The following is a 25,702-nucleotide window of genomic DNA, read 5'->3' on the forward strand; positions in this document are numbered from 1 at the left end:
AATAAATGTTCCTATTCGAATCATAACTCTTTCTTGGCCAGTGGACTTTTAGAACAAAGATGTGTTGCTCAAACTGTTTGACATTCACAGGATATTCAATAGTGGCTTCAGAATATATCAATACAAAATTATCTGCCCTTCAAAATTGTAGTATGATGAAAAGATTTCAACAAAGAAATGATAACATCAAAATTCTTTCATTGTTTCCGATATACACTGAGCAAAAAAAGACTTCATCAGAAAAATGATGAAACTGATTTAACCAATCATCAGATACTTTTCTATGGAAATTTCAATATTTTTTTACTAATTTCATGATCAAAAACAAATTTTTGGAGGTCCAGTTTCAGAATTAATTCCATCATCATGATTATGACATGTTACTTTATTTTCCCCTACTTTTTTAAGTAGTACCACGGTTTGTGGAAGTACCAATTACAAATCTGAAGCCTGCTACTTAGGGTCAGATTCCATGGTAATAAATTCCTGGTCTCCATTAACGCTGTTAACTGACATAAATCACTGGGAACCAGAGTGAGTGCTCACTGAAACCTTGTATAATAACATTTATTTTCCCTCGGTGAGAAGCAGAAAAAAATTACATTAACTACAGGAGAACCATAAGTGGGCAGTCTGTGTGTTAAAGGCTTAAGTTTTTATAATGAAATTGTGTAACACTTCGGCTCTTCTGTGTAGCAGTGTCAGGTTCTGGGCAATACATTAAAATCTACTTTTATGGGTAAGAAATTTTCTCTATCAAATAAAAGGCTCCAATGAAGTTCAGGTTCCCATAAAAGTCAATGAATTGTGAGCACCAACTTCAGGTTATAAATATCTTTAGAAAATATAAAATAGAACCAGTTCCCTTCAGCAGATATTAGTGTATGTTTTTGTGGCAGGTTATTGTCGAACTCTCTGCAGGGAATCTCAGCTTATTCAACAACACTGCACTTGCCTTTGTCTTCACCTCTGCCTTCAACTTGTGGCCAATCAGCTCACTCACTGTCAGAGCAACAAAGCTTGCTTCCGGGTATTTGACCAAAGAAACCCAATCATGAGCTTTTAATCCCTCTTGGACACAAATTGTCCTGAAAGGCACCAGTTTCATGAGAATGTCGAATGTCTGATGATGTGCGTTGCTCTAGGTCAGTACAGACCAGGGTCATCTGTCAGCAGAGTAAATTGATTACAGTAATTTTATCTTTTAACTAAGTTGCCCATCATAGTACATTGATCCTAGTTGAGTAACCTGATTCAATTTGTGTGAAATTGTTTGAAATACTACTCTGTAAAACTTGATCTAGAACGCAGATAAAGTTGTATTTGGGTACTGGAGACCCGATGAAAGGCCTGGCTAGATTAACCTAATTTCCCTTTAATCTTCAGTGTTATGGGCAGTCTGTGGTTCTGTAAACATAGAGGGATCCTCTTAAAAGAGGACTTTTCTTTCTAACTTTACAAGGGATAAACTAGCAGCCTTCTTGATGGTGTACAGCACAGTGTGTGGGTCCCTTGGAAATAGTTATCCGTAGTATGAATGCACTGACTTGTTTTTTCGGGCGTCACTTGTTCCTTACTGGCAAGAATGTCTTCACAAGTAGTCCGTTAAAGCTGGTCACAATGAACTACTTCGAGCTAAAAAGAATAGATCAAGTTTAGTCAAAACTGAAATACTGAAGGGTAAAACCGTTCTTCATACTCGGAATATTAGTGGATCAATATCATTTTCAGCCAACTTTGGGAAAACAGATGGCTCCTGAAAAGTAGAAAAAAGTTGAATTATCAACAAAATATATTCACCTTGCTTATAATTTGTGCTTCTGAATTTTAAATTCTTTAATGCTTTACAATTAATTAACTAAAGTGTGAATTGAGAAATTACTATAATAACTGGCTGTAGGTGTTTATTTGAGGACTCTCAGCATTGTCGTTCATCTCTTCTTGTGCCTGGAGCCTTTTGGGTGACCGCAGCAGCCGGACCCTGAGGCCACCGCCTTGCCCGGTGTCCGCGTTCCTTGCATTTCTGTCACTGCTCCGCTTCACAGCAGAAGCGGACAAAGCTGCAGTTCAGCTGGTGTTATTCCTAGTTGCTGGTTTTCTTTTTCTGAGACACCGATGATTAATGGGATTTTTAAAAATACATAGAACATCATGCAACCTGGCCAGTTTCTGTAGTGGTTCTTGCATTTTTTAAATTATACAGTTTCAGTTAGAACCTTCATCGAATTTTAATATATTTCAAAATTTTCACTTTTTTTGTATTCCAAGGCAATCATTCTCCAGTTTGTGAATTGCAGGAGATGCCCTTGAATGTGTACAGTTTATTAATATTTAGGCAAAAAAACAAAATAGTTAGAAGGAAGACCAAGGTCAAAATGTTCTTTTTTGAACAAATCCCAATTCCCTCCACTAATACTGAACGCTAATCAGGTCTACTTAAATGGTGATGGTCTCGCATTCTTGCTTTTAAAGATGTCGGGACCGTTCTTAAAGTCGTGTCAATTCCTAAGGAGACCTGGCATGATTTAGAAGAAGTCCTGCTGGAAGAGATGACAGTTTTTCGGGTGAGTGCTGCTTCATTTCAAGTGTCAGCAGGTTCGGTTAGAGGCGCCCCCGGGGGAGCCCCGCGGACTTGGTACGGACGCGCAGTCTGGCATGCCCTTCTAATTAGCTTGTCAATGCGAAAGCCAGACACTAGTCAAAATAAACCTTGAAACTTCCAATGCTGGTGAAGTCTAAAGAGGTAAGGAAATATATGCCTGGCTCGCATTTTGTTTTCTCAATGATAAAATACAAGATTTATATTTTATATTGTTTATATAAATCACCTCAGTGCACAGCCTCCTCCCCCACCCTCCCGTCCTGTCTCTTCTGCACTTTCTGCCAGGGCTGGGAGAGCGTGTGACCTCCCGCAGGCACAAGGGCGGGCATGCTCAGCAGGGCAGAACAGTGAAGCCGCTGCAAACATTTTTTAGCATATTCATGAATTTTTATTGTATTTTCTTAGGGAAAGCATTTGTTAGCAACATCTGAGGTTTTCACATCACTAGGAGCAAATTTGTTTTGGATGCCTACTCTACACACTTAAGAAACGTAAGAGGCACGTCCTTTCTTGCCGAGCTCCTGATAACTGCACAGGTTTGGACCGTGTTAGTGGCCGCTGGGGTTGAAGGGCAGGACGCGGGCGAAAGAAGACTGAGAACTGCACGGTGTCGCCCCCTGTGACGCCTGCTGCTCCTGTGGGAAGCCCACTGAGGGTGCACCTTGAACTGCAGCACATTTTGACATGATTTACCGATCAGACATGACTGGGAAGCAGATTCCTATATGAGATATATTTTACCATTTTGACAAAAGAATGGCGTAAATACATTTTGAGACACATATAACTGCTAGGTATTTTTAATTGAAAGAAACGGGTGGACAGAAAATGGGAAGATATTGGATGTAGTCTCACAGCCCCAAATGATCTTCTGTAGTCTCTGGTGGCTCAGAGAGTTTATCTATAAAATGTAAGGCTGGACTAAAGTCCTCAGTTGATTTGATGCTTAATGGTGAACAAAGTAGCTCCAAGACTTCTCCTACACTCGCATTTCTGTGCCCGACAGCCGCTATTCACTACTCAGTGTCTTAGGGAGAGAAAAAGGAAGAAAAATGCGGCAAGTACCCAATAAGCATTTACTCCATTAAATTATGATCACTTTTGAAACATGTACCTGTGTGTTGGGACACAAATGTTTAGCATTAAGAAACTAAGAAAGTTCTAGAAGAGAGTTTAGGCTCCTCAGTTACAGCTCTGTGACAGCTCTGTTAGGAACACTTACCCCTCAAGTGTCCCCAGCACTAGAGAGTGACAAGAAAACCTCTGTCCCTGGGAGACCCAAGAATTGGAGACACTGTACTTAGACCACTAATGATGATGGCAGGCACTGTGATCAAAATATTATTGCTAAATTATTTTATTGTTTTCATTTACCTACAGTAAAATTTCCAGTTGGCATTTCTACTAATCCATGGGTTATGTTTTCAAAGTAATAAAAGCATCATAATTCTGATTTTAAAGTCAAGTGCTTTGGCCTTTTGTCAGTATTGGGTATAGAGTGTTGGTTAATCTTCACCATGTATTGCGTCCCATAAGTTACCTCAATGAACAAATACATTGATACGTTAGCCTATAAGTGTTAAAAAAGACAATTACCCAAATGGACTATTATCTACAATAGAGTTGGCAAACAAATTATGGGCATTGAGGGATGGATTTACAAATTGTTATCTTATGTTCCTTATTAGATCTGCAGAGTCTAAAATACCCTTTCAGTCAACATTCATTAAATGAATGAGTGAAGTACTATTGATGCAAAAATGAAGTATGAGAAATGCAAGTGTTTAAAACCCTTCCTCATGGAGACTGCACTTACAATGAGTTTGCAGAGCACAGGAAGAGGAAGTAGACACAGCAGCAAGTTATCCTTTTGATCTGGCCCCATACTATTTCAATCAACTATATATATTCAGACATTCGTGTTGCCTCCATCATTGCAAATGCAGTTACAGGAGACACTAAAACAGGCTATGTTAGGGATGTGCTATTTCCTGTCTCTGCTTGCATTAGTCATGGTTCTTTTGCATAATTCCTTTCAGTTGTCATACGTTCTTAAAATGGGGCCCATTTATTAATTCATTGGCAAATAAATATACATCCAAGTCTACCAGAGTCCTGGCCCCATCCCGAGTCCTGGTGGCACAGAGATGAATGCTGTAAACATGGGCCTGAACTCGTGAGGGTTACGAGCTGGTATCTGCTGGACCTCACAGTTTCAAGGACTGACTTTGGTCTAAAATATTTCTGTACAATTAATTTTCTTGAATTATCTGAAATCACGTCATGACCTTTAATTTGGGTGTTCTTCTCTACCATCTAATTTCTTTCTTTTACTAATGTTCTTTGGTGTATTAATAGAAATTTCTATTTAAAACAATTTTAATTTAATCTGGATTACTAAGGTAACCTTTAACAAAATCGTGAGATACTGAAACCCAATCATTTTGCGAGGTATTTAATATTTATTTCCTTGGTTAACCTTCTACGTACTTTTACAAGTACACAATCGACTTACACCTGTGATGACCATTAGATGACACTTGTGTGGCATTTAAATTATCTTCAAAAAGTTCTCCATCAGTCTGTACCAGTTGTGCATAAACAACATTGTGCTGCTATGGAATGACTGGTTAGCAGTCTCCAACTTTATAAAACGAAGTTCTTTGCACCCAGGAGCACATCTCCTTCTACTGCAGCCAACCTTGCTTCCTCCATATTCTCTGCTGTGCATGTTGTCATTATTATTTCTTTGTCACTCAAATAGACAAAACATATTTGGGCAGAGTTTAGAGAAATATTTACTTTTGACATTCTCTTCTATCAGCCAAAGTTGATACATATATTGTGGTCTAGCAATTGGAATATTTCACTGTCAAACTTTGTTTAATTTATGCCGTGAGGGAGAAAAAAAACAACACATTAAAGTGATAGCCATATACAGTGAAATGGCAAGAAGGACAGGGAAACGTCACAGAGTCTGTTTCGGCAGAGCCAATATCATTCCATCTAAAGTAAAATAAAATAAGGTAAAATGAAAGGTCAGCCTGAGCAGTGTCATAGTTTGACAAGATAAATAGACAAGGTACAGAAGCAGGGTCATGTTTGTGCCCGATATTCTTGGGTTTAACCATACACACATGCACACACATGTACACTTACACATACATGTGCACACACTTATCCTAAACAACCAGCAAATTTCTCCACGTTATTATCTCCAAGAGGCCACATCCCTGCCTGGCTGAATAACCCAGCCTCATGTAAGTTCCTGGATACAGTCTAGGGTCTCTGTGCCCATTGCTGTTTTGAGGTTGGTTCTAGAAAACCACCCCAGTTAATCACAGAATATTCTGTTGATTTCGGTTTATGTCCAAGTTATTTTTATTCCAGGTGAAATCAAATCCTAATTATAGTCATGCAAGAAAAATACTTGTTGGTAATAAAAAATTTCCATTATACATTTTGGTCCTTATTTATACTTTTGGTTTCTCACACTAGAGAAGCCACATGATATTTACATATATGTATTAGATTTATTTCACTTAAGAGTATGGTCTCAAGATGCATCCATTTAGCTAGAAATGTCTCAAATTTATCATTCTTTATGGCTGACTAGTACTGTCTTGTATAAAAAAATCCCGTATCTTCTTTATCCATTCATTTGTTGATGGGCATTTGGGTTGTTACCAAGATTTAGCTATTACAAACTGTGCTGCTATAAACATGAGTTTGCATGTATCACTGTGGTATGATACTATTAATTCTGTCAGGAAGATACCCAGAAGGAGAATAGCTGGGTCAAATGGGACCTTTAGTCCTAGCTTTTTTAGGATCTCCACACTGATTTCTACAGTGGTTGCACCAGTCTACACTCCCACCAACAGTGGCGAAGGGTTCCCTTTTCTCCACAGCTCTGTCAGCATTTGTTATTGGTTGATTTCTTGATGATAGCCATTATTTTGGGAGTGGGATAAAATCTCAGCATTGTTTTAATTTGCATCTCTCGGTTGATCAGTGATGTTAAGCATTTTTTCATATATTTATTTGCCATTTGTACTTCTTCATCTGGGAAGTGTCTATTCATTTTAGGCACCCATTTTTAGACTGGGTCTTTAAATTTGGGAGTCTGACTGTTTTTAGTTCTTCATATATTCCACATATTAGTCCTTTTTCTGAGGAAAGGCTAGCAAACTTTTTTCCTACTCTGTGGGTTGCCTCTTTACTCTTGGTGATTTCTTTTGCTGTGCAAATGCTTTTAAATGAGATTCCACTTGTTGATGCTTTCTGATATTTCCTGAGTAATCCGGGAAAAATTTTTACCTACACTGGTGTCTTCAGTGGTTCTACCTACTGTGAAATATATAGAAAATGTTCACATGAGAAGGGGAACTAGGGAGAGGGGAATGGGAGAGGAAGGAAGGGAAAAGAAAAGGAAAAAAAAAGGAAAAAGGAAAAGAAAAATAAGAAGTAAAGTGCTTATAAATGAGGGAAGAAGGGCTGAAGGGAGGTGAAAGACAGAAAAAAAAGGAGAATCAAGATATATCACGTACAGGTACAAATTCCCTGTGATGAATGTGATCATTATCTATATATAAAATTACCAATAAAGTTAATTATTTAAACATTTTCCATTAGAAAGTTGTTATTAATAGATAATAAGGCACAAAATAAAATTGGCCCTGGTACAGGACTCAAGAAGTGACTACTTTGCCATTAAATATTCGAAGTGCTGTTAAAGTAATGCGACCTGCTAGACTCTAAATGAGATTCACAGCCATAAATATGAACTTCTGTGGCATTCACTGTGAGATTTGAAGAAGCTGGTTAAAGTCCACAGAGCCTCAGTGTCCTCCGATTGGACACTACGATCCCGAACACTCTCTCAGGGGTTCTCTAGGAGTTAGGATTACTAGTAAGTGATAACCATGGCTATCTAGTTATACACATGAAAATCTGGTTTACAATGCTCAAAATCTCTGTATCTGTATGTCATGTTTCAAATACTTAGAAGATGCAGAAAGCACGACATACACTGGGTTTTGCTTCAGGCAGTGTGGGAGTTTCTCTCCCCCTCCCGCCCGGGCAGGTTCTGGTTCTGAGATAGCCCCCACCTGTCTCCGTGTGGACCATCTAGGACCAACGCCCTTATTTATAGGCCTGTCGACAGTGAGGATCGAGAATCACAGGCAATGGTGGGCACATCAGTAACGCACGCATCTCAAGCCCAATCTATGCGATATTCTATGAGCAGCTGAGCAAACAAGTGAGAGAGTTTAATTTCCACTCAGATGTGAAGCACAAGTGCTGCTGTCCAAAGCCTCTCCTGTTAAAGCCTTCTCAGGGAGCATCCGCAGACTCCCATCCAGCGAGCTGCAGTGGAAGCGCCTGGGATCAGCAGGTTGAGCTGCTTTGCAAGTGCAAAAGCAGAAGTTTAATAAGGACTGGATTAAAATATCTGGAAAAGTATGTTAAATTAGAGTCATTGAAGATCTTGAAAAGAGGCTAAGTTTTTAATTTCATTTTTACATGAGCACCCATTGAATTTGCAATTGAAATGAGTTTCATAAAAAATGCTTATGAAGCTACATCTGTTTTAATTGGAAGTCATATTCACCACCAGTGATTTCTCTGAAAAAAATATAGCTTATTTAAGTGGATGGTGTCTTAATATATTGTCTATTAAAATTCAACTATAGGCAGTGGATGAGCATACTATTTCAGAGTGTAACTACTTTTCTGGTCTAAATTATAAATAAGTTGGTATTAATTCTAGGACCTTAATTTAAGAATGTTGAAATCATAATATGATACCATGGAGTCTGGTGCATGTTAGGGTTTTTTTCATGTTTTATAATTTGTATATGAAATATTTTATTTGCATTTGCCTTATCCATGTTTTTGTGTTGGCAAGGAACATAAAGTAAATGAATATTAATCAGTTTCATTTTTATAAAGAACTTAGACATAGCTAATTTTCACTTCAATTACACTAGTATAAATTTCCTCTGAGAAGTGTTTTCCTTGCACCTTGATTGTAAAATTTTGTGAAAATCTGCACGAAGGCAGCTGCTTGTATAATCCCATAACTATTTTTCATGTGACCTTTTGCAATGGAAGAAATTACCATGGAAGGTTTCCCAAAGCTTCTAAATTTTTCTTTGGTAAATTTATTCCAGTATTATACAAGCCTGAATCTTATTTTCAGCTTTGTATTTCAAAGCTGAGTATTTGTGATTAATTATCCCCTTTAATTTCTGATTCAATGATGCTACTAGCTGCTAAAGATCATATCCCAATAGAGATAAAATTTGGTGACATTACTCTCATGATAGTTGTCTTTATAATTGATAATACCTATGAAAAGTTGTTCATTTAATAATTAGGATCATTCATTTAAACTGGAAAAATGGAAAGCAAGTGGAAATCTCTAAATTATTGCACTAACTGGTACATATTCTACATCATCTGTCTCATTTTTTTCACAAGCAAGTTATGTTAAATTTGCTAAGAAAATCCTATTCTCAGGTCAGCTATTTAGGGTTCAGATAGAGACTTGGGTTTCTGGCACCAAGAGCCAGTAGTTAGCCATGCAGGAGAGGGTGAGCCAGGGAAGAAGACAGCAAAGCCAAGAAAGATTGGGAAAGTGCGGTGAGTGGGACACAGATGTGCTAAGAATGGCCGAGGGTGAGAAACCCCGAGGGAGGCTCTCGGATGGTCGGTGAAGAATTCCAAGGCACAGTGGGCTAGAACAGAGGAGGCAGTCAAGAAGTATTGAACTGCATCACCTAAAATACAGACCAATAATAACAGTTCAGCCAGAAAAGCATGCCCTCAGAGGGCCAGACTTCATCAGTGAAATCTTCTCCAAGGACAGCAGATCCCCTCGCAGGACGGATTGACTCAGGGGTCATATCAGGTGAGGGAGATGCAAGCAGTGACCACAGAGTGTGCAGACCACTGGTAGGGAAGCCAGCTAAGTGGGAGCCCAAGGGAAGATGCTGTAGGAGACTGCTGCCTCTACCTTGGGTAGAGATAAAGCGGAAGGGATAGAGTGTGGTGCAGAAAGTTGAAGAGATAGGACAGAGGAAAACTGGTGGAGAAATCATTCATCCATTCACTTAAGTATTCACTGACAACTTGTAAATATGCTGTGTAATCATCACCACTAAGAGCATGGCGGTGAACTAAACAACCCAAATCCCGGACTCACACTGAGGGAGCCAGTTGATAAATCCTGCAAGATGGAGCTATTGTCCCTGCTCCTGTCCTATCAGCCTTGGCCCTGCCTGCTCCTGTCTCTGACAGGACCCCCAAAGCACAAGTGAGCTACATGAGGGAGCTGGTGACTTTTTTCCCTGAGCAACTATACTTATCCTGATGCAAGTATCTACACACAATTTGGAATGTCCTCATCTGTCTGATTTTCTCAAGTGGCAATTTCTATAACACCCTAGTAAGTGATTTTCCCATCTTGCTGTCAGCCCTCAACTTTCCATTCTAATCACACTTCAGACTCCACTTTGGGTGGAGTAAGGAAAATCACCAGACATTAGATACATTTTAGATAGATCAGTAGATATTGGTGATATGCACTAAAGAGAAAAAGCAAGAACTAGACTTTGTGTGTGTGTGTGTGTGTGTGTGTGTGTGTGTGTGTGTGTGTGTGAAAGAGGAGAGAGGAAGAGGAGAAGATGGTATAGAGGGGAAGAGGGATTTGACAGACACGATGCACCAAGCACTCTTGTAAAGTGTTTTGCAAGTATAAACTAATTATTCTTCTCAATAAGTAATGAAGAAGGGACCATCACTCTGTGTTGAGAGAGGATCTGGGTGACAATGGGTTTGCAATCCCGGCCAAGCGCCTGACAGCAGGGGTCACAGGCTCAGTTCAGTGGTGTCAGGGTCCAACTCTTCACACTTTCTTTAGTGCTAGCTTCAGACACCTATGCAGGCGCCTCTCTGCCCTCATCAGCCCGGTCTGAAATCTAAGCACTCCTCTTACCGCATGTCCTCACAGCTGAATGAGAGGATGGAAGGGTGCTCCCAGGCACTGGGTCTGGAGGGCGACATGAGGGTGATCAACTGGACAGCAGATGTTCAGCCGTCACAGTAAAGGGCATGTTCTCACTAACTCTCCCTCTGCTTGGATCCCATTGTTCTCCTCACCTTCTGAAGCAGCTCTGGAAGTTCTCTTTGTGAGTGTCTCTACCAGACATGACCAAAACTACAGTCAGCACTGCCGCTGAGTGCCACCCAACGGAAAGGCAGGCTGGTAGCATATCAGTGTGTCTTCATCCACTTTATTCAGGGGATCTGACGTCATGGACCTCTGGGTCTTCTCCACATCAGAATGACCACCAAAGGGAAATGTTTTGAATGGACTCAGGACATCAAAGCAGCCATGATAGTGCAAACACAGACATTCATGAAAGAGGATCCCGCAGCCGCTTCAGAAGCGACAAGAACAATGGGAAGAGGGTTTCTGAAGCAAGGGGGAGGACTTTGAGGGGGATTCATGGCGATGTGCCTTTTACCGTAATAATTTCTTCTACAAAATTTAAATATTCACCTATTTTTCAATCATATTGTAAACTAATATGTTCAGTTATGTAGCTGTTAGTGGCCTCCACGAGTCAAGGAGCGAGAGTCGCTTATGCAGGCTGAACTCTTTCACAAGGTGCTCCAGTTTGAACACTGACCGCGTTCCTTGGTGATGGCGACTCCTGGGTGATCAGCTATGTTACTGCACATTAGCATGTTGATGGGTGTGGATGAGGGTGTATTGTTGGGGAAGATCTGAATTATGGAGGCAGGAAACCGTCACTGTGAGAACAATAAAGTCAGCTCATGAGTCTTGCCGTCCTTGACAGCTGGAACCAGGCCCAATATCATCACCAGTGGTGCCAGGAGCTGACAAAACATGCACATTTGTTCAAACCATGAAATGACCAAATACCCGCTATCCTGCCTAACATGAATGATGGCCTCGTCTACACCAGTCAGAGCTTGATCTTTTCTCTGTCCTTCCCACCTTCTGAATGATTCATGAAGATCGCTAATCACGGGCTGACCCTGGCTGTTAGACAGCATCCAAGCAGAGAGAACCCTGCTTTTACAAGCCCTTCTCCAGTCACCTTGAGCAAGCCCGCTGCCCCAGTCCTTCCAGCCCCCTTTTCCAGGCAGTCCCACCCTAGCCCTGCATGACCAGTTGCCTGTGTGGCGTGGTCCTTGACAGGAAGACGACCAGGAGCTCTGCCTGTCTGCTCCGCACATGGGACACACGCTGATCTGGGCAGCTTCTTCCATGTGCCTTATTTCCAATTATATTGCTTCCTCTGAGCACTAGTTTCCTATCTGAAATTTTTTATTGCATATACCTCAATTAATTACTCTTAATGCCTTAATTAATGACTCTTCTTACTGACCAAATGCTTTATGTGTTTTCTTCTGTAGGAACCAACGACTATCTCAGCAATGGAACTTTCCCCTAAGCAGGTACTGTCGTTACTTGTTACAATCAATATCATTTTGTTAATTCTGTGCTTCAAATATTCTAGTTTTGTTGACAATTGTACAAGAAAAGAAGCCATGAGAAAAGAAATACCATTGATAAAATAAGCTCCTAGATTTAAATAGTTTTTGAAAATAGTTTTCCTTTCCCTTATGTTTTTGATAATTATCTGTGTCTTAAAAACATATTTCCTGAATCATTATTTAAATTCACATCATTCTTTTTGCAGACATTATAATGCAGTTTACGCTTACTCAATAGTTATTTTCATCCTTTATGAATTCTATATATGTACTTCAAAACTAGCATTAATGGCTATTTGAGAATAAATTTATAATTTAATTTTATTTTAAATATATTAACAAAATATACTTATAAGCTAATAAAATTAAGCAGTTGGTATATATGTTTGGAGAATCTTGACTTAAAAGTTAATTTTACGTTTTCAATAGTAATGTGTGCTAGTAAAAACAGAATGTGACTTTAAATTTGACTAAACATAAAAAGAAAATAGAAAAGTGATCTCTCCTCAGTAATAAATTCTAAGACTCCATGAACTCAAAGAATAAATAGAGAATGTTGGGTTCCCTTCCATACATACTGAATGAGTATTTTGGCAAGACATTTAGAAACACACGACTTCTAAATCCTGATTAATATGCACAACACATGTATAGTATTTAAATTCCTAACAAATTTCCTTTTCCTTTTAAAAGTTATCTAGTCTTTAACCTGGTACATCAAGTGCAATTTGAAAAGCATTTGGATACTGAGTTGGAATTAATTATCAACAGTTTAAAAGGAAAATCCAGAGGGAAGTAGCATGCCTCTCCCTTAAGTACAAACTAAACTGTAAGATCACTTGGCCAATCTGACTCTTAAACTGTCTCATGTGGCTCGTATCTCTTTCTCTTGTGCTCTCTCACACTTTATGCCTTGAAGGAAACTCTAAGGTCTATGCCAGTGAAACTCAATGTGTACCCTTCCCACATAGACATATTAAAATAGATTGCTAATCTCCAAGACACTCAGAACAAATCAGCATGAGGAGGACTGACCAGACACTGTCATCTTATACTGCATGAGTATGTGTTCACCTGTTCTTGTAATCTAAAAATTGGCACATGTTGGCAGGGAAATCCGGGGATTTCCAGGATGTAAGCTAGACTGGGATACTCTTTCCTGTAATGATTTTTTAAATTATGTATTTATTCTCTGCTAGGCTTCATAGCCAAGCCTAATTACATTACCTCCACATTTAGTCTGGTAAAATATTTTCTTTCTGTTTTAAAATGTTTAAAGCGGGGGGCTGGGGGTTTAGCTCAGTGGCACAGCGCCTACCTGGAAAACGCAAGGTTGTAAGTTCGATTCCTGGTACCGGAAGAAAAAAAAAAAATGTTTAAAGCAACCTAAAAGATTCTCTACAAATTCAAATTTTCACCACTGAGCAAACAAAAGCAATTTATAAATTGAAAATGTCATTGTAGAATAAAATGTCCCTAACCTACAAGTTCCATTTTCCATTTCTGGAAGACACTAGATGTCATTCAGATAGGATACAATTTTATCCTTGCTTTTAGGCATCTTTTTAAGTGAGGCAGTATTTTGAAGAGAGACAAGTAATGTTAAAAGTGATTTCTGAGTAACTGGACACAAATCCTGCTGGGGTCCACTTGGGAGGATCACAGAGTAAAGGCTGGTGGTGGTGTTCAGTTGGGCAGAAAATATGTCTTGGTGGTGACTGGATTTTGCTCCGTGAGGCCTGCCTTATTCCCCTGTATTTCACCTGGGTAGCTTTATTATTTTGCACATAATTAGCAATCCTGCAGAATTAAGATAAAATGAAAAAAGCATTGAGTTGCATTTAATTTTTGGCATCTTCAGATTTTCATTACAATAATTTTATTTGTCATATTTTTTGGTTTTCTATTGTTCCTAGGCATTACTTTTCGGTTTTTCTCCTAGAGAATCGTGATAGACTTAGTTATTTTAGTTGGACAGTTCTTTTCCTTCTCAAATATCTTGTGCCATAAATCTCTAAGTATGAATTTGGCTTATGATTCTTAAAAGTTAATGGCCCAATGCAGAGAACTCTGTGCTGCCTCACCCATCTGGTCAGCAGCTTTCAAACTAGTTAGGGTTACGGCACACAGAGTGGCATGTCCATTTACACAACTGCTGACCACACTGCTGGATGTTGGCTAGAACTTTCTACAGAATTCCTTCCTTGTCTAAGTACTGTGGATTCTTTTCATTTTGTCTCATTGAAAGTGCTTTGTTCATTTTTACAAAAATAAGGAGGCTCATAGAAGGCAAACTAAAAGGAAGAAAAATTGGTATTTTCCTTATCCTTCCAGGCATTTGACCGTCACTTCTTAATTTGTCCTGATTGAGAGCATCACTCAGTGTAATACTAAAGATGAAAATGGGAACAAAGGAACACACTACAGAGTCGAGCACCTAGTAAAATACTCTGTAATTCTGCTTTTCCTATTTAGTGGAATAGCAATGACTAGGGGCTGGGGATTTAGCTCAGCGCCACAGTGCCTACCTGGCAAGCGCAAGGTCATGAGTTTGATTCTTGGTACCAGGAAAGAAAAAAAAAGAATAGCAATGACTCTTCGGGTAAATGCTTCCACATGGTTTAGTTCTGGTGGCATTACTCTTTCCCTCTTACTTTCCTTTTTTATAGTAAATTGTAAGTCTGTTGGTTGGCTTTAAGCACTGAACTATTTTTTACATAAACACTCCTTACCACCTTAATTTCTTAGATCCTTCAATCTCCACTCACCTTATTTGCTTATTTATAGAAGTAATTCATGAATGAAAGTCTTTGAAAAAGCAATGTTAATTATTAATCATTTCTGAATATTAGGCAATTTGTAATGCTAAAGGAGCATGCCATTGTTTGCAATGAGGCTTTTCTGAAACTTATTTTTCATATACAGAATACTGGAGAAAATAAGATTCAGTTTTGAAGCCTGATACCTGTGTATTGTTACATGTTTCAGTGTTTGTATAATCTTTGTTTAAGACACTACAATTAATCAGCCCTCTAGTGTAAAAGGACTTATGATAAAATTATAATACACGTTAGATAAATCTCAAAAATTTTTTATCTCATTTTTTGTTTACATAATTCTGTGGCGACATGTTACACTGGCTTAACTTTGAGCATTCTGAACACAGTACAGAAATCCTAAGGTCATAGCTCCTACAGAGCTTTTATGTTCTTTTTGCAGTGTTCCATATTGTGCTTCATTGAGCATGTCAGTCACTGATACATGATACCTGAGATCACAATATGAAAGATGAGAGGTTTAATTAATTAATTACTTTGGTTTTTGAGACAAGGTCTCACTAGGTAGTTCAAGCTAGCTTGGAACTTGCAGTAGTCCTCCTGTCTCAGCCTCCCAAGTGCTGGGATTACAGGTATGTGCCACAGGCCTGGCAGAAGAGGATGAATTTTGCTTAACATTTCAGATGGTTCAGTTCATGGTCAGCTAGTTTCAGGGCAGGAACATCATGGTGAAAGGGTGTGAGGGAGCAAAACTGCTTCTTAGCTCATGGCAACTTAGGAAGCAGAGCAGAGGCACAGTGGCGGAGAAGAAGGGGCCAGGGCAGATGCAGTCTCCAAGGCCACACAATCTGACACACAGAGAAGCTGGCTTTCCGAGCACACTCTTCCGGGCAGATCCCAAAGCCAGCCAAGATGCGCCTCCACCCTGACAGTGATATACCATGTTCAGCAACTCCAGGCTCATTGCTGGAGAATGGTGGTGTGGACTTTCTATCTGGATGCCTACTTTTAAAATCTGTAGAACATGCTCATCTTATGGATAAGGAATTTAATTCTTATGAAAGTTATGTAATACCCCAAATCCCAGAGTTCACACAGGTGCAGGGCAGGATGGAGAGTCCCGGTGCCTCAGTGCCCCATGCAGGGCTCCTCCCTGCACCCCACATTTGCCATTGTGCATGTGCCAGAGCCGTTGCTGCCCCTCTGAGGATCTTCTGGCCGAGACAGACTTGGGATGAGGTCCAAGCAGTCTTCCTGGAGGTAGTGCAGGGCAGGTGATCTTGCACTGAGCCCAGCACTCTCCCCTTCTCCTCTCAGGAGAGGCCTGGCACATCCCAGGCAGGCGCAGATGCTCAGGCCCAGAGCTCTGCGTCAGTAACCTCCTGCCCACAGCACGTGGCCATGGAGACCAGCACTGTAGTCAAAATTGTATACAAAGCACTGGGTAAGCATGAAAACAAAAGGCCTGAGCCTTGCAATTGCTCAGTCTGTGCTCGTCCTTTATTTCTAACTACCCTTTGTTTTACACGTAACAAAAACACCCATTTCAGTCAAATGCTTAGAATTTGCTCTTGCTCCATTTCCAGAGGATGTTCTGGAAAGTCTGTAAGGAGCTGTGGATAATGGGGCTTCTTGCCGTCTGTCATACACTACTGATGAGTGCGAATAAGTGAACTTTCTATGTGGGGAGGAGAGATTTCCGGGCCCAGGCCATTTTTCTCATGACGCTCCACTCCCCCCACAGCAACAGCTCTACATTGGCTCGGCCTCAGGCGTGGCCCAGCTCCCGCTGCACCGCTGCGACATCTACGGCAAGGCCTGTGCCGAGTGCTGCCTGGCCAGGGACCCCTACTGCGCCTGGGATGGGGCCTCCTGCTCGCGCTACTTCCCCACGGCCAAGAGGTAAGGGCTGGACAGCGGTGCTGACGCAGGGTTCCCTTCAGAGCCCACCGCCTTGCCTGCCCACTGTAAATCAGGTTTCCAGGTGGGGTGGCGAGCACCTTCTCCTTTCCTTCTTTTTTCCCCTCTCCTTCCTTAAAACCATCAAAATAACCAGCAAACTGCAGAGGGGCAGCCTAGTCCTGCAAGCCATACAGCGTGACAGCCTCAGGAAAGACCTGAGGGAGTTTAAGGCAGAGTGACAATGTCCTGGATTTTTATACTTGGAAATTCTAGTTTTGTGACTTTATTTTACACGGGGAGAAATGTAAGGTCAAAATGGCAGAGAAAGTGAAGAAAGAAACTGAGCGAAGTCTGGTTCTCTTGGACCAAAATATACTTATCCAAAAATGCTTCTTTGTTGCTGCCCGGCAACATCTGTCCTTTTTCCACATTTCAATAAGGCAGTTTACTTTTCTGCGTGATGGAAAATTCTAAGAGAAAGGAATTTATTTATCTTTGGTGCTGTACAGAGCATACAAGAATCTAATCATAAAAAAACTCAAATTATTTTTCTAGATTGGAAAAGATCCCATTTTTCTGTGACATATATAATTCTGATTAATGATCACCCCAGAAGCTATCTTTTTTTTTGACCCAAGAAAATTTAAATATTAGTACTGCATCATACTCTGTTTAGAGTTGAACTGGAAACATAAAACCATACAACAAAATATCCATCTATCTATATATATGTAGTACACATATATTTTAAATATATTCTTCATAGAATTTAAAATTATTTTGGGCAAAATTCTTGAACAAAAGTGACCAAGTTATAACTAGAAAGTTACCTTCAACAGTACATTTAGATGAAATGTAACTACAAGATATGGCCTACAAGACTCAATACATTAGGAACATCTGCCTAATTGATCCATAAAGCTCCACTGGCAGGAAATGCAGTTATGATGCAGAGAACTGGACAGATCTAAATGATATAGGCAAATTGATTTGCCTGTCCTTTAGCAAGGAGAACACTTCCAATATTTGACCAAAATAAATGAAGTAATCATATCCACACACCTACTACTCTTCATTGAGGGCTATCTTTGTTGAAATTCACCAGTGTTTAAGACAGAAGCAGTGATAGCAGAAGGTGAAGTACAGTATCTTGTAAGGATAGGGACCTAAAGATTAAAGCATGCGCATCAACACACTGAAACAGCGTAGAAACCAGCATTATCAATGCACTGCATTGTGAGAGCAGTATAATTTGTTTTGCTTATTCTTTATTGTCCCTCGTCTTTTGAAAGGAGCTATGAAAGTGACTTTTGCATAACTAATAAGATATGTCCTATGCAGTAGGAGCTACTTTACATGATTGGGAAAACATCAGGGAAAAGAAATAGCCATAGTTGCTAGTTAAACCTTTGCATTACAAATTTTAGATAGCACTGAATGTTAAACAATCCAAACTAAAGTTTGCAATGTAGATTAGAACACAGTGTCAGATTAATATTAAATGTAAATACAGTACCCACAATGACCAAATTAAATATACATTTTCTTTAGCCTTCAGCATTCCATACAAATGTGGCAGCTTCCATCACTGGTATGATTTGTACTGCTTGCATACACCAACTAATTTTGTTAAAGTTTTCAATTGAAAAAGAAAACAATATGGAAATTTTATTTATTGACTAAAGGAAGCAGGAATAGTTTAATAAATAGTACTATGCAGTCTTCACAGCAATATGGCCAACAGTTAAATTTAAATTATATGTTTCTTAAAAGCATTTAGCTCTAAGGGGGATTTTTGTTATTTAAAACATGGAGAGTTCATGTTTGAACTAAATTTGAATATTATTCCCTTTATAGGATAAAGTGTATGGCACTGCTTAACAAGTAATTATCTATTTAAATGTTAAGCTTTTCTTAATAAGAAAGGAGATAGAAAATCACAACCACTTTACAATAACTTAAAACCTATATATTATGTATTTGTGTTTTTTATATACCTGCAGTTCCAGATTGAAGGGATTTTCATCAACACATTTTTGTTATGCCTTACAGATTTCACTTAATCCAATTTCATGTGTCTGCCTCGCCTTGTCTTTGAGAAGGGCGTTTCGAGGCCATTCAATGTATACATTTTGGGGAGGGCATTTTTGAAAAGCTTAAATAGCAGTGAAAATGCCTTCCTGAATGCTTTCTGGCTTATATTTCACAAGTTCTTTTATTGGCTCAATTTTGAAATGCGCAACATCTGTTTGATAGACTCTCTAATTCTGCAAATAGAACTCTATAAATACTTTAGACTGCTAAATTTATGAATTTAGTAGCAAATCCCATATTTGCAGTTCTTCATAGCTTCGTGAGAGTGCTTTCCAGGGATGGTGACCGAGCAGGCCAGGGTGCTCGGTCCTCCCCAGTCAGCTCGCGTAGCTCCTCCTGTGTGGAGCTGCAGTCCAGGCTGGCTTCTCAGCTCCCTGATGGTGAGAGCCTGGATTGTCCCTCCTGGCACCCGCCATCAGCAAAGTGGACAAAGAGCATGTCAACATCAGTGACCCAATGTACAGTCGGAGCTGCAGGCTGGACAAGACAGTAACGTTAATTTTTGTACACAAATTTGGAGATGAATTCACCTCTCCTCTCAACCATTGTCTCACAAAGAGGCCCTCCCTTTAGGGTCAACATTTGTGCTTGTTTTTCTATTCCATTCACAGATAAATTGATCTGCCATCATAACTGTGTGAAAATTAAGGAGACTTCTTAATATTATCATATAACAATGCAAAAAGAAATTTTAAAATGAATTTAAGGAAAGAATGGCCAGGGGCTGAGGATTTAGCTCAGCAGCACACGCCTGCCTGGCAAGCTCAAGGTCGTGAGTTCGATTCCCGGTACCTGAGAAAAAACAACAACAACAGAAAAAACAAAAAAAACAAAACAAAACAAAACAAAAAACAGAAAGAAAGAATGGTCAGTTTTAACATTTTAAAAATTTACAAGTTTATTTAAGGAATTATGCATAGACCATGAGAAAAAGATAACAATGAGCCTTAGTCATGCTTACTCCCACACTAATGATCAGAAATAAAATTTGATGAAGGCTTAATAAATAAAGTTTGTTGAGGAAATGGGCCACTATTCCAAATTTTGTGGGTTTTTTCTTGGAAGTTAAGCCTAGAGTTTATGGATGTTAGGATTGTTATCTGATATCTGACAGCAAAAACCCATAAATTTTCTGCCCTGTACTTTAAAAGGCTTTTAGATCATCATCAGTACATCTGTGTACTTGTTTCCCGTCTTCTTCATTGCTCTTACAGGTGCATGAACTGCTTGTAAAGATCTTTCCGTTGGATGCAAATGCATCTCTTCCTACGAGTTCCTGGAGTATTCGGTACAGATGCTGATGCTTATCACGAATACCTGTGGAGAATAACAGACCTTCACTAATGCCTCTGACTTGTCGTTTTTGTAGACGCACAAGACGACAAGACATAAGAAATGGAGATCCGCTTACGCACTGCTCAGACTTACAGCACCACGGTGAGTCTTGGGTCTGCTCTTCAGCCCTGCTCTGCTGAGCTCTCCTGATACGCGTGCACACTAGCTCACATACACGCCATGCACACGTCTCTCCTAGAATGCTTGAAGAAAAGCAACTGAGCTGAAAGAAAATCCAGCAGAAAGGAAATGCTAAAGCACACAAAGCAGGGAGAAGTATTTCAATACCATAGGTACGAGGAATTCAAGCTTTCAGAAATCGCTGAAATGTACAGCTCAGCTTTCTCAGATGCACAGGAAGAGACCAGGTTTAAGTATATATGTTATAAATAGTAGCAACCTGAGCAGAGTAGACAATAAAAATGTCCATTTAAATATGTTAAAGAAGAACATAGTCTTAAACCTAGCATGAGAATCATCCCTCTGTGTGCTGGTGAGGGGAGCGGTACCCCTCTTTACAGTGCAGTAGAAGACGGCACGGCGCCGTCACACTGCAGCCCTGGTCGGGTGTGCACGGAATTCACACTGCAGCACTGGTCGGGTTGGGCTTCCTGGAGGAGGCTGAGACCCGCTTAATGTCACGGTTATTTACTTAATGCTGAAACATCTGTTCATCTTTATTTAAAATGCAGTAAAACTGTGCTCATAGCTCACTCTGCCCACTTCAACCATTTATGAAAATAATAATGAAGTTGCGCTACCCTCTGCTGGACGAGCCTGTTAATGACAGCTAATGAACACTTCTCAATTACAAATGCCTGAAAGCTCAACTCGAACCTTGCAAGGAAACATAATCCTCCTGTTGTCTATGTGGATGGCTTTTTCTCAGCCCTAACACCATCTCTAAGGTTTTACTCACGTGGTTAGAATCCCATGGCCAATGAACATCAGGAAGACACCGCCACATGTAGTTCCCAGGCTGTGTGCCAATCTAGTGACGCCCTGCAACACAGCGCCCCCTGCCGTGCTGCGCGGGTGAGGTGTGCAGACCTCGTGCTACTGTGCTGAGACCTAATTTCTTGGGAAATGGCAGCAGCAGGACAGGGCAGCCATGAGAGGAGCCAATGAGACTTAGTTTGCTTGCACACCTTTCTCCCCAAGGGTTCTCCCATCGGTCACTGTTTTCCTTTTAAATAAAAAGGAGAACACTCATCTGGTGGCTGTTTGTCCCTGCGTGGGTACGGTGCCCTCACTGACACACCCTCCCGAAATTATCAAAGGGCACGTTCAGTCAGGCGTCTGTCTTCCATCTATGTCATGTGGAGCTATTGAATTGTGACCAGCCCTATTTCAGAAGAAGAATTAAGAAATGTGAATTCATCATTTCAAATAATCCATTTGCTTAGATTTGGAGAGTTAAAGATAATAACTGGAAGTAAAAATGCAGAAGGATGTAATTAGAATTCATTTCCAATCAGACTTTAGTCTTCATATCAATGTGAACTTTGTTATTTGTGGGTGTTATATTTCTAGGGCTACATCAGATGTGACATCAGGAAGGCTGTAGGTATTCAATAAATATTTTTTGAATGAATGATGTAGAGATTTCAACTATAAGTAGTCACCTTGCTATTTTTTCTTTTGCACACCTTTCTCCCCAAGGGTTTAAACTAAATAGAAGATACGGTTAGTTCTGAAAAATGTTTCAGTTATATATTATCATATTACTATCATTCAGAAATGAAATCTCTTCTAAGAAACATCTTTTGAGGTTATCAGTTAACTAATAACAATGACTTATACAGAGTACATGGAGCACTGTGCTATGCTTTGAAATTGTTAGAGATTATATAATCTTACCGATGCATCCATTTGTTTAGCAGTGTAGTTCCTTTATAGATGCAGTTGGTATTCCGAAATAATAGTTATACTACAGTAATGAGTGTCTATTAAAAAAAATGACGAAAAGGAAATTCTGGAAATGTAAGTCTGTGTTAGAGCACTTGACCAGCATGTGTGAGGTCCTGGGTTCAAACCCCAGTGCTGAAAAGAAAGTGAGGCTGGATAACTGAATATTGCTGATCATCCAATGAATGGGGTTTAGGGAACATTTCTGATTATAGGTGTGTTTTGATGAATTAAAGTGAGAAACACCTGTGAGAATTAGGGATCTAGAATTGCTTCGTTTTAGAAAGTAAAGAAAGGCAAATAAAATTTTCTCCTAAATCTTAGATCAGAATGCATACCTCATAAAGTAAAGGAATTGGTGTGGTTTAATGTTACTGGATCTGCATGTGTGTGCCCATGTGTGCATCTGCACATGCGTGTGAACAATCCTACTTGCTTCTGACACGGGGGAGGAAAGACACAGCAGCTCAGGAATCTGTGTGCTGATAGCGTGTTCTCTCTAGGAAGGCTTCTCTGTTCCTGGCCTGCTTCTGTGGCTGACTGACCACACCTGACACATGCGTACATAGACTACAGTGAATTTCAAGTGTTTGGGAGCCAAGTAATGCACTCCAAGTTGACCGGCCCGGTCTTACTGGAGGCCTCCGTATTCTACCTTGGAGCAGTCAATGGCAATATTTGAAAGTCAAATGGGCAATAATCCAGAGTGCAACCCTGTTAAATCATGTATTTCATCTTGCTAATGTCACTTCTCACATCCAGTAAAGCGTATGTGCTCATGTGGAAACACATAAAGATAGGAGATGTTTTCACAGAAAGCTGCTAAGCAACGTGAAACCAAATTACACACTTTGGTGTGATCCTTTCCAGCTGTAATGGTAAACATACTTGGTAACACTTTATATTTTACATGTCCCGAGGTTTTAATACAGATGCTGTACATAAAATAACTCTGAGTTAAGCTGAAAGAAATTTCACTGGAGATGAAAACTTGAACACCCACTGAGTACTCAGCTCCCTCTCCTGCAAAGCAAGATTGGTGGTGAACTGGCCCTGGTGAAGTTGGAATGTCCAGCACACTCTGCCTCATCAGCGGTGACCCTTCCCCTAGAAAGCTCTGAGTGTAAAACCCCAGAGAGGGTGTGCACTGGTAGATCCGTCTTCCTAGTCACACCTCATACAGAACGCTAAAGAGGAATTTCAGGTTGTTTCCAGCCCGTTCCCTGCCCTAAAATAATTGCTATGCTCAAAATTGGAGCTTGTCCAACTTAGCATTCAGGAGAATGACTAGCCAAGTCAATTGACCTCAAACTATCTCCCATTTCCCCGGCCTTATAAACCAAAATGAGCCATACTATGATTTATGTATCCAGAAAGGAAAAAGCTACACCATAAGTACCAATATTTTTGTAAAAAGTCATAACATCCATCTTAGATTTCTGGATCTTTGAAGTATTTTATGTCCTATCTTCTAGCTTAATGGCATCCTTGAATTTCACTTCCTAATAGTTTTCTTGGCTGTTCTACATACACGCATTTCCTTTTTAGCATCTTGCAGTAAAATTTTCACAGAATCCAATCTTCTGAATTATCTCCACAGCTAGCCCATCTCAATTTATGTCTTGGTTGGCATCAACATCATTCTCAAATTTTATAAAATATCTTTGGCACTGCCATCTTTATGGTCTAAAGAGCTATAAATCTAGTTTTTTGGAGCAGTGCTATTATGATCTATGCCGTAGCCTCTTCCACATATGAATGTGAGCATTCAGCTCGAAGAGGAGCCTTAAGTTTTGATGGATGTGCTGATGTCGACTTTTTAAAAAATCTGTAATTCAATAAATTACCAAGTTTCATCAAGTCTAAGGTGAAGCAGAATGTGAAATGCACCACTATTGTTTGTACTGCTCAGAAAAGGTGCCCAAGATGAGCAATCTAGTAGAGGATTCCGGCGTGGAGCCACAATCCCGGACAATTTGATGGAGCTCTAAGTGAGACATACGCACTCACAGAGATGGATATCGCAAGGAGAGCTGCCCATCTCAGTCTTAACCCTGGGCAGTGCAAATAGGGGGAAAACACTGCTTGGGCCATAAGGTGCAGCTTAACACGGATTTACTCTCCCTATTCACACTGCGGGGAAGACCCAAAGCCTCGGCCAGGGACTTTAGCTTAAGGAAACATTGGGTTGAAAGAGTTCCACAGTTGGTAGAAGTCAGAAATGATTCTTTCTGAAAGAACACAAGCGCAAAGCAAATTCAGATCAAGAGCAACTGTGAGGCACATTCTACTGTCAGAATGACATAAATGAGTGTGATCCAAATACAGATCATTTTAGTATTACCTGCCATTGTTTTTCTGAACCCCTTTGAAATGACTTTATGTTTTTGGAATAATCAACCAGCAGCTGCTGTCTTCTGAAGTAGTCCAGGTGAAGAACCCAGTTCTGCCCACTACTGCGTATGCGGCACACAGCATGATTAAGACCAGCTTAGAAAAACCTGCTTTTCTCTTTGTGCTTTATTAACGTCTTTACGTACGTCACCAGAAGCCACCTGTTCATATGCCCATAACTTTACTGTGACGAACAGAGTTTTTCAGCTTGCTGCACTTTTCCTCAATTCCAAAGCTATATGGATCACATATCTTTGAAATATAAGATGGAATTTTCATTATTTTTAATGGAAGATTTCTGCTTCCACAAATGGGTATTTTTCTATCTCCCACCATATCTCCTGGGGAAAAATAAATGAAACAGTAAAATTCACATTTCCTGATTTTTTAAGTAAATGTTTCTGTAGTAGTTGTCCCTCTGGCATATAGATTATCTGTGCTTTCTTTGGTAATGCGTTTGCTATAAAATTGTGAAAATAAAACATACCAGATGTTCTGCATAGACTAAACAAATAGTAGATATCTTCATATTCATATTGCTTTCTGAGCAACTGGGTTTCAGCTTCTCCTGTTTTAAGGAGTATTTTAGCCTGTGCCAGCGTGAGTGGGAGAGTACAGTGTGAAATATAACTATCCAGCGGCTTCATCTTTCACGTCATAATGCATCAATCCCTTTATCATATTTATGAAGTAGGAATCTCTAAGACTAGGATATTAGTGATTCTTTCTGTGAAACAGTTACCTACAAATGATAAAGTTAAAATTTCCACGTATGTCTACGTTCGTACGTCTGTCTATCCATGAACCTAGCTGCATTAAGACTATGTCATTTTAAGAAGAAATTCACAAGGATTCATGTATTCAAGAAGAGTAGAAATTATCTAAATTCTAAAATTCTAAAATGTTATATCCTGGTTGATAATTACTTCCCAGCACCAAGGACATAAAACAACTTACTTTAAAATTTTAATTGACTTAAAAGTTGATAAATTACAAGTTCAAATTTACTATAAGGTTTCTTTAATTAAGTCTTTTTATGGTTGAAATATTACATCCACTAAACTTCATATATATGGGTCATATTTCTAATACATGCATAAAAATCACATGCATGTGCCTAAATACACAGGCATGCATGCGTTGATTGGTGCATGTG

At 39.7% G+C, this 25,702-nt stretch overlaps 1 protein-coding gene across 1 annotated transcript in view; it reads left to right on the forward strand.

The window, feature by feature from the left end:
- The window catches only part of Sema3a (sema domain, immunoglobulin domain (Ig), short basic domain, secreted, (semaphorin) 3A), a gene marked incomplete at its 5' end in the record, with an annotated part of 198,255 nt that overhangs the window by 158,530 nt on the left and 14,023 nt on the right, over positions 1-25,702 (forward strand). The window contains 4 exon segments of the mRNA XM_005377190.2: positions 2,473-2,564; positions 12,056-12,097; positions 16,658-16,815; positions 20,279-20,346. Coding sequence (XP_005377247.1) covers positions 2,473-2,564; positions 12,056-12,097; positions 16,658-16,815; positions 20,279-20,346 — 360 coding nt within the window.

Source organism: Chinchilla lanigera, unplaced genomic scaffold (assembly GCF_000276665.1).
Source record: "Chinchilla lanigera isolate Chin_1 unplaced genomic scaffold, ChiLan1.0 scaffold00009, whole genome shotgun sequence".
Classification (NCBI taxonomy): domain Eukaryota; kingdom Metazoa; phylum Chordata; class Mammalia; order Rodentia; family Chinchillidae; genus Chinchilla; species Chinchilla lanigera.